The sequence below is a fragment of the Centruroides vittatus genome, unplaced genomic scaffold (genome assembly GCF_030686945.1).
Source record: "Centruroides vittatus isolate TY-2023 unplaced genomic scaffold, ASM3068694v2 contig_5, whole genome shotgun sequence".
NCBI lineage: Eukaryota > Metazoa > Arthropoda > Arachnida > Scorpiones > Buthidae > Centruroides > Centruroides vittatus.
Genome location: NW_027122286.1, coordinates 1,792,913 through 1,803,780, shown reverse-complemented (window position 1 = coordinate 1,803,780; position 10,868 = coordinate 1,792,913). Strand labels below are relative to the sequence as shown.

The following is a 10,868-nucleotide window of genomic DNA, read 5'->3' as shown; positions in this document are numbered from 1 at the left end:
TGTCCAAGTGTTACATTGCCCTCCCATCAATCTATTCGTCCTAAGATGTTTAACTGCTTTTGTTATCTCATCTGAAAACTGAAAATTTTTGCATAGTGTATAGAAATTTTTATGTGCAGGTATTTAAGATAATTTGGATAGCAGAATTCTCAATGTGTAGTCCATGGATCCCTGCAGGTTTGCAAATGTGGTGACAGGAATCCTTGAGTTTATAGAAGAAAAAGAAGCATATCATACTGTGCAAATTAAAAAAAATATTTCTTGTAATATTTACCTTAGTAAAACACACATTAAAGTTTAAATTAAAAAACACACAAAAAGAATTTAAATTAAATGAAAATGTTTAAAACAAAAACATTATTTTAAGAAACACTTATTAATATTATATATTTATTTATTTAAATTAAATTCTACTCTAGGGAACCTGCCAAAAGATTTATTAAAGGGGTCTACTGGAAGGTGAACTTGAGAAATATTGGATTAATGCATGTGCTTGAGGTATTTGTACTTAAAGGCATGCAGTTCTTTCAATTTTTCAAAAATTGTTTTAAGTTTTTCTTTTACATTAATTACATCTTACATCTTAATTTTTAAGTTTTCTCTTTAAATAAAGATACACTGCTGCTGATAAGAACATTAAAACTGTCACAGTGAAACGACTTAACATGGGGGTTACAATTATAGAAATGTAAAGAATATGCAAGTGCTATTCATCACCTTTTCTCCACTGGTGTCCATCTGTCTGTAGAAACCTACAGACAGATGCTAGTGGGAATTTATAGGTCTACAATTGAAAATTGCAGCTCAACAATTAAATATGTTGAGGAACTTCAATCACTTTATCAACTCACTCACTAAAACTTCTAATTCACAATCCTGAGAATTTATTATTAAAATAAAATTTTCTGTACAAATTCAAGAAATTTAATGTATTTAAAAATTGAGTAGAATATAAAAGTTAGTTACAGAAAAACACAATACAAAATGTGAAAGTTTTGGATAATTAACTAAATTATCAATTATTATTTTTTACATTTATACCAGGGGCGAATTCTCTGGGCTTGGTTAGTATGCACCACATGCTTAAGTGAAAGTTTTGACTGTCAATATATTGATACTTTTTATATGAGAACAAATATGCCAATAATAATTTATTATAATGTGTAAACTCTTTTGTCATTTGTGTTTCCTTTTAGTTCACTAGCTGTTTTAAGTCAGTGCGATGCTTGTGGGAACTCGATTGCTTGCTTGTGTGGAGGTTTTCCGCAACAAACAAGTCCGTGGTTTTCCGCACACTTGTTTGACGTCATTCGAAGCATTTAACACAGCCAGATTGTATTGATAGCTTGCGGTACCCAGTCAGCATGCATATACAGTGGTGCCTCGTATAGCGGACGCTGCGAACAACGGACTTTCTGTTTGGCTGTTACGTGACTCGAGCAACGGACTGGCTGCGAACAACGGACTTTCCGGCATAATTGGTGACTGCTCCATGGGTGCGTTCTTTAATTCATTAAAGATCATTTAAATGTGTGTAGCTTGTCATCCTTGTTCCTCACACTACATAATGTACTTGTTTGTAGCTTGTTATCTTCTCCATCAAGCATAGAGGATAACATAAATACATGGTATGTATTAAAATAGTATAGGACATTTAAGTAATGCATTAGTAAGACTCATTCTCCCCTCTCAAATGTAATTGTTCAGTAAAGGAGAGGAGGACAAAGTCAAAACATCATCTAAACATTGACAATTCAAAATATGTTATCCAGGTTATTCCATTATTGAAATAAGCATAGAAGATAGGTTGACTTTTCTCCCTAAATAAGATTGTATTCATCTAATACAAAAGGAGAGGCAAGATCAAAAAAGGAAATGATACAATATTTGAATGTCTATTATTGCTAAACATAAAGAAAAAGGAATCTTAACCTATATAAACTTTTTGTATAAATGTGCAAGTGACAGATTGTTAAATTTCAAGCTATATATAAAAGTGGAAATCTACTTAAATATAAAAGTTGTTTTTAAAATTTTTGTAGGAAAATGTTATTAACTGCATGAAGTGATATTCATTCATCTAAGCAAATCGAATTCATTTGAGCGATTTGTTAAACGCAATACAATTTTCTATTAAAATTTATGCAAGCCTATGTAAAATTATTGAATTATAGAAATTAAGGCAATGCATTTTTGTTTTGTACATTTATAATTTTATTGTGCTGTAATGTTATAGCTTAAATAAATTATCTCATTTCATAGTATGTAAATACAATTTGGTGTTCTAATAATATGTTGAAATGCAAGTATTTGCTGAAATCTTTGCAAAAAGTGTAAATGGCGAGTGTTAACTGTCCGTTTTGTCAGTGTAGTGTTATTGTACACTTTTCTACACTAGCTCAAAGGTCAGTATAAAACAGAATACAGTATCCTCGTTGGTCAACGAAGGTAAAGTAAATGAAGAGCACAAGAAATAAGGATGCACATGCTATAATTAGAGAGAACATATATCAAATGATTTCCATAGATTCATTTAATGCGCAAAGTCGAATCATATTTCATAGACAAAATTATATTTCCATTTAATGACATTTTTCGTATATTTATATTAAATAACAAAAACCGTGAGTTAGCAAAGGAGAAGATTATATTATTAGTTTTTATTATTCTATGTCCGTCACTTTATTATATTACATAATATTTGTAATAATATATTTCGATTCAATTTCATTTGTGTGTTATTAAAATGTTTTTTATTCAAATAATTAATAAAAAATTAAAATTAGCCAATTGAAAGTACACAGTCTAAGCTATACCCGTATTATACGCTATTCATTAATTTATTGTTTTTCACTTTGTTTAGATAAAATCTTGTAACTTCACTTTCGAATTTCCGATTTAGTTGAAACTATGCATAAATATGTTTTTCCGGTTAATGTTACCTATGGTTCCAAAATGGCGGCTCGTCTCTGATTCGAGGGAACAGAAGAAAGAAAACAGTGGGGACGCACGTTCTAATTTAACCTAACCTATTTGGGGACCCGGGATCGAATCCGAACGGGTCGAATAATCCCCAGGAATTTTTCGGGGGATGGTCCGTTCGGATATGTCGGGCCCCGTCCCTCACCACCCGGTCGCCCCATTTGTGGGCCTTTTTTTTTTTTTTTTTTTTTTTTTTTTTTTGTAACTCTTTCCGCCCAGTGGGCACTAAGAGGGCCTCTTATAGCAAGCCCATTATGGGTTCGGCCAGGCCCACAATGGGGCGGCCGGGTGGTGAGGGACGGGGACCGACATATCCGGACGGACCACCCCCGAAAAATTCCTGGGGATTTTTCGACCCGTCCGGATTCGATCCCGGGTCCCCCAGGGCGGCAGGCTGCTAACCTTGACCGCTCGGCCATCCGGCCGCTCCCATTGTGGGCCTGGCCGAACCCATAATGGGCCTACTAAAAAAAGGCCCTGTTAGTGCCCACAGGGCGGAAAGAGTTAAAAAAAAACTAACCTATTCTAGTAAATTACTATAATTATTGCCAATCAAATTATTAGAATATGTTAGATTAGAACGTGCGTCCCCACTGTTTTCTTTCTTCTGTTCCCTCGAATTCAGAGACGAGCCGCCATTTTGGAACCATAGGTAGCATTAACCGTCTTTCCGATGACAATTCATTTTCTTATAGTTTGCAAACAAATTTAACAAAAAATTAGTGAAACCTCACAGATAATATACGTTAAATTAAATGCTAAACCAAAAAGAATTTCAATAATTTAGTGCTACATATAAAAAATTAAAAAATAGAAAAAACTTTAACGAAACGCTTTTTGCGAATAAAAAGTTTTTCAAATAATTTTTATCTCTACATAGTCGCCATTCTTTTCTAAACTTTTCCCTGCAGGAGACAAGGGTAAAAATTCCTTTCTCAAAAAATTTTCCACTTACTGAGTTGAACAAGTCCATGATTGCATCTCATCATATGAAAAGAGTAAACCTCCAAGTTGTTTCTCAAGACGTCCAAAAAAATTAAAAAAAAATAAAAAAAAATTAGAGGGTGATAAGTCCAGACGTTGTGCAAGATGGTTCATTACTTCCCATCCGTATTTTTTTAGCCAGTCTGAAGTCTGACATACAGTACGGAGAGTTGCATTATTATGCAACGGGCCTATCATCCTGCGCATAGTCCAGACTTAGCAACCTCTGATTATATCTTTTTGGTCCCTTTGATAAATATCTTGGAGGCTTACACTTTTCATATGATGATGAAGTTATTTTAAAGATGCAGTGATGGACTTGTTTAAATCATTAAGCCAAACAAATGGAAATCGGAAGGAGCCAGGCGGGACTGTGTGGTGAATGAACAAGAATCTTCCATTTGCGTTTCTGAAGCAAGACTGTCGTCTAGTCGTGACATGCGGTCTTGCATTGTCGTACATCAACCTGACTCCTTTCGTCAACCATAAATCTCCACTAACTTTTGGTTAATTTCGGTGGATTTTTCAGTATTTGCATGCACAAATCGAATGACTGCTTGCACTTCCAAGTTGGAGTGTGTTTCGATCGGAACCAACATTCTACGGCCGTCACTGAACATGCACTATTGAACCCAAGACAAAGACCCTGCCACTTATGAAATACATTTACAGTGCATACATGTTTCAACTTGATCGGTGCTACATAAGCTGTATAATGAATGAACAACAGTATCTTAGTCACTGGATCCTCGTATATATAAAAGAATCCAAAATATAAATTTTGTTAATAAAATAAGATTTATTTTATAACTTCTTGTAATTAAAAATAAACAAAAATATTTCAAACATAATATAAAATTTTCCAATTTTATATGATAAAAACAGAATATTTTGGTACATTATGGGCTGTTATTATCTAAATGTTCTGTAATCTGTTAAATATATTTTACAATTGATGGTATAATGGAGGAATAAAAACGAATCGGATTGGTTAATAAACGAAAAATGTTAAACTAAAATCCAATTACAGAGCTGTATAGTAACTACGTATGCAACCAGGTTATTGTCGATTAGAGGACGGACGAATTTTCTTATTGAGCTAGTCGCCATTTTTCGGAGACGTTATGTTTTGGAGATAGTTTTTGCTGGATTATGGTAGTTTATACTTGTTTTATTTAAGTGACTTTATTCTTTGTGTGACGTAGTTAATATATCAATCACGATGGTTAAACGTAATCGAGCGGTGATCGATTCTAGTAGCGAAGACAGTAACAGTCCGGACGATTTGGATGAAGAATTACTATCTTTAGCTAAAAGAAAATGTCCAGAAAGTAAAAATGAAGAAAGTTCTAATTCTGATTCCGATTCGTCCGACAGTGGAGGTGAATGGAGTACCGATGCCGATAAAACAAAAACCACAACTTCTACAAAAGATGATTCTCCCAGTGACGATGACGAGGACGACGACGACGACGACGATGATAATGAAAAACCTTCGTTTGATTCTGAACCCGAGGAAGGTGAAGTATCAGACAGTGGCGGAGAGAGTTCGGGAGATGAAGAATTTAATGATGGATACGATGAGAATCTCATGGGTGATGAGGAAGATCAAGCTCGACTCGCACAGATGACAGAAAAAGAAAGAGAACAAGAGTTATTTAATCGTATTGAGAAAAGGGAAGTGCTGAAAACAAGATTCGAAATAGAAAAGAAATTAAGGTTAGCCAAAAGAAACGAAAACAAGAAAATTAATAATAGCGAAGTTAAGTTAAACAGCGAAGCTAGTTTGCGTAGTAAAGAGCGAAGACGTACGGTCGAAGAGAAGAATTACAAGTTGGATAAGAAAGCTCAGGCAATTAAAGATTTAAGAGCTGAACGAGAGAAAAAGAAAAAGCAGTTAGAACAACAGTTACAGAAAGATTCGGAAGCAAATGAAGAGGTCGAAGAAGAATCCGAACAGCCAGTCAAAAAGTTAAAAGCAAGTGATATTTATTCCGACGATGATGACGACGATAGTAGCAATTCGGATGTGGATGATAGAAGTGAGGAGTCTTATAGATCTCGAAGTGAAGACGAGATGCCAAAAAAACCACAATATATTTCTTCGAGGCAGGAATTGAGTAAAATTAGATTATCAAGACACAAGTTAGAAAGGTGGGTTCATGCACCATTTTTTGAAAGAGCAGTAATTGGATGTTTTGTTAGAATTGGAATAGGCACGAATAATGGTAAACCTGTGTATCGAATTGCTGAAATAGTTGGAGTTGTGGAAACTGCCAAAATTTATCAGTTAGGTATGACAAGAACTAATAAAGGATTAAGATTGAAACATGGTAATCAGGAACGTGTATTTCGTTTAGAATTTGTTTCAAATCAGGATTTTACAGATAAAGAATTTTTTAAATGGAAAGAGACAATGGTTATGGAGCGATTACCTTTGCCAACATCTGAAGAAGTATCAAAAAAAGTTAAAGACATACAAGATGCTATTAATTATGAATATAAGGAAGATGATGTTGAAACAATTGTGAAAGAGAAGGGACGATTTAAAAAAAACCCACATAATTATGCTGTAAAGAAGACTCAGCTAATGAAACAAAAAGATATGGCTATGTTGCTTGGCAATGATGACGAAGTGCAGAGATTAAATTCAGAACTGGAACAACTTGAAGAAAGGGCTAAAGAGTTAGATAAACTTCGCACTAGTAGTATTAGTGCAATTAGTTACATAAATGAGAGAAACAGATTAAAAAATATTTTGGATTCAGAAAAAGCTATTTTACAAGAAGCAAAAGAAAATAAAGCAAAAGCTGTAGATGATCCATTTACAAGAAGAAGGTGTGCTCCCACGTTAGTTACAAAATCTCGCGAAGCACAAATCAATGCTGAAATACTTCAGAAACTTCACCAACAAAGGTTACAAGAAGAACGTATAAAAAAACAAGAAGAAGAGGAGGAGGAAAGAAGAAAAAATGAAGAAATGAAACAAAAAGTTAAAGTTACAAATAATGTTCAACAACAACGTTCTGGAGATGATTTATTTACAGCTCATAATTTTGATATAAAAATTGACTTGGCATTACCATTACCAGCAAGTTCATCAAGTTCATCAAGGCCATCTCCTGCAGGAAGAGTTGCTCCTAAGCGGTCACTTAATCTTGAAGAATATAAAAAGATGAGAGGTCTGATTTAAGTCTTCCGTTATGGACTAAATAATGATTTATTATTTTTTTTTATGTACTTAAAAAGTATTGTTTATAATATTGACTTTTAATACTGTATATGATGTTGCCAAAAGAATACAGTAAATTATAATTGCAAGAATGAATGATTGTAATGATACTGTACTGAAATTTATTGTTTTTTCAGTATTTATTCATAATTTTAAAGGATAAATCTGTTGTTTAGTATATTTTGAACTGTTTTTTAGATCTTAATTTATTTTTCCAAAAAGAAAGTTGCAAGCTATCAGTGATGAAATCTCAATAATGAAATTTTAATCAGGGTATATTAAAGTATAATTGATGTTAGTAATGATTGATCTGAAGACTTGATCACATAAATGATAATTTTTGTCATATCAACTGTATACTGTCTGAAAATGCCTCAAATTAGAAAATGTCAAATTGTACAATTTATTTTATAGTTTTGACTATTCAATAATCATATATAACAAAATGTTATATTCTGAGTGCTGTGTTGAATGTTGAAGAAAAAAACAAAAATCCCTATTTTGCTATGTAAATAGAATTTTGTCATATTTCAAGAGATGTAGGGGACATTGATCTGGCATATATTCGTAACGCTACTGTTGGAATGTGATTTACCAAATTGGAATTATAGCAAACATTCTAAATTAAGCATTGATGCTACGTTATAATTTTTTAATTGTAACATAATTATACAATGCATTTAAAAAATCTTTTGACGTGACGAAAATCCATTGACAATGCAAAGTGTATATCATCAGTGCAAAATTTAGAATTCAGATGCAAGTATATGTGCCTGATCACAAAACTCATCAGAACCTTGCATACTTGTTCAATAAATTTATGATCACATTGTATGTATCATAAATTGGAAGTTTATTAAATATATATAAAATATATATATTTTAAAAAGTTTAAATATAATTTCTATTTTGTTTTTCTATTTTCTAATTTTTTCCTTTTTTTTTTTTTTTGCATAATTTATTCTATAAATATTTGGTTGTGTCAAAGTCAACAACAAAAAATCATATTGTATATAGAATTTTATAGCTTTTAAAATAAATTTAACATACTTTTCTATTGGAAAGTTAAAATATATATAAGTTGTAGTTGTGCTATTATGCAAGTTTTTTCAAATAGTAATTAAAACTGTGGGGATATTTAAAGAAATGACACCTTGTTACAACATATAAATTTATTAGTAACTAATACTTTTAATGTATTTTAACATTTTTCTGAACCTGAAGATGGTTTTGTTCAGTGTTCAAGCTAATTGATGTGATGGTCTGGGAATATATTTTCCAATTTGCCAAGTATCAGTACTAACAAATATATTTTTGCCTTATTACTGTATTATTGTATTTGAGTGCAAGCAGTTACAACTGGTTTTGTATTTAGATACATACTGTAACAGTACAATGTCATTATTATCATTATTTGTATGAAAACAATTATTATTTCATACTGTTTCCTTTCATGTAAATTCTCTTTGGACCAGTAGCTGATGGCTGATGGACCATCACTTTAATTATCACTAGTCTAGACCAAAAGTGTTACTAATAAATGAAATGTATATGTTGGTAGTAAGGTATTCTATATACTTTGAACCTTAATTTCTCATTTAGGAATGTTATATTTTAAATATAAATAAGCAAAATTTATAAAAGAATAAGATTTTGTTTATATAAATAAATAAATTATATATATAATAATTTTTACAGATAAGTAAAATGCTTACAAATCTTAGCAATTTTATAGAATTGCTATGATTTAAAATTAATGTATATAAATTTTTATACTGTAAGAGTTTATAATAATTAATTTTAATAATAATCGTTAATTTTTCATTTTAATTATAAACATACGTTACATTATTTTGCTAAGGTTAGAAAAATATTCAAAATTAACAGAATTATTTTTTTGTAGTAAAAACGTTTATAATTATCATCATCTAACAAAATACAGTTGTTAAATGATAATTCCAAACATTTACTATAAAAATTTTCTTGGAATAATTGGTGCTAAGACGTTATTTAAGTATAGAAAAAGTTTTCAGTTTTTTTAATTCGTATCAACTTTCTCAGATTTATTATATATGTAATATGTTGTAATAAATAGAAACTCTTCCTTCAAAATGTAATTTCCGGTCATAGAGGAACTTAATTATTAACTGACCTTTAAGTAGAACGAAATATAAAAGCATTTAAGATAAATTGTAAGCTTTTTGTGATTATAAAATATTTTTATAAAGAAAGCATAATAATAATTGTTAACTGAAACAAAACAGTACTCAATCCTATATTGATGTTTTAAATTAACCAATCTTTTCATTCTTATTACCGGTATTTTATTATATTAGCGTGCTGATAAATTAGTTTTTTCTTGTTAGTAAGTATATTTTTAAAAATTGATACTGAATATTTCATACTAATCAGAGATGAGACTACATGTCTATTCACTGTTCTGTCTTTTAGATTTATAGTTTTCCCGGCTCTTATATATGAGGGAAAGTATTACGAACGGTCAAATATGAACCCAGATTTTTACGGTTTTGAACTCAAGAACTTGAAGCGCCCAGAAATGAAAAAATGGGGGGCTTTCTATATGGTGGGGGCACGATTTTGTTCACCCACTTTGAAGCTTAATAACGCGTGTTATTTATTTATTTATTTATAACTTTAGTCGAAATTTCTGAAATTATGCAGGAAGATTTGTTTATTGGAGGGATTGATTCTATTAAATTTTGATGATTAAAGGTCGAAGGAGTGATATAAAGGGGATCGACTATAGCTCCAGATGAGTCAAACTTAATGACGATTTTACTCGTTATTAGCATTTACAATTTTTTTCTATAAAGCCCATCCACACCCTTAAAATTAAGCGTTTTTCCGTTTTATAATAGTTAAAACTATAACAAGTTTTTAAAATAAAATATCGTAACAGATAGCGCCACATAATGTTGCCGGGAAAGTTAAGCAACCAGTTGCTGGATTTTTTTCTAGAATGGCCATTTTGTCCTTTATTTTGTGACTTGAAATGGTAAATTGAATATTGGTACCCGCACACAGCACTAATATTCAACATACCTAATTTATTTTAGGCAATTTATAAATTTTACCAAACCTGCATTGATTATTTAAATAATTAGGACAGCTCAATAGAAATGAAAGTGTTTTAGTGGTTATTACTACGAAAAACTCCTCTTTAGATAAGAAAGATCAAGGAAACGTTTTGTTCATTTCCAGTCGCTGGAATTTCAGTGTAAATGACGGCGAACTATTGACGAATTTTCGTATAGTCCTACTGTATTTGAGGCAGAGCGTTAGCGAAGCCTCTTCTATGTCACTTACAAAATTTTGTTCTTTCTCAAAATCTGTTCGATCGATTTTGATTTAAATTTTGCCATTTTCTATTAATTGCGATGAGGAATTCAAAAATGTAATGAGAGTCCATGACTTCGTTTTAGATATATAGTGAAGTCAAAGTGTCATTGTCCGTGTTACTGACATGATTGAGCTAGGGCTAGGGGTCAGAAATAAAACAGGCATTGCGTGCACCTAACGGAAAATGGGGATACTATAGATTACTATCTATGGAATTTCGGGACTTTGAGTATATATCTGAACTGAGGGGACCGAAATGAGTTCAACGATACCCTACTTTTGGACCGGAGACGAAAAATAAAAAAGTTAT

The 10,868-nt window shown here is 31.6% G+C and overlaps 1 protein-coding gene across 1 annotated transcript; it reads left to right on the top strand.

The window, feature by feature from the left end:
• The first annotated feature begins 4,938 nt into the window (after positions 1–4,938).
• Positions 4,939–8,074, top strand: Rtf1 (RNA polymerase-associated protein Rtf1). Its single transcript, XM_067273840.1, has one exon. It carries the CDS (start codon positions 5,189–5,191, stop codon positions 7,157–7,159), a length of 1,971 nt encoding a protein of 656 aa, XP_067129941.1. The 5' UTR covers positions 4,939–5,188; the 3' UTR covers positions 7,160–8,074.
• Positions 8,075–10,868: the final 2,794 nt, after the last annotated feature.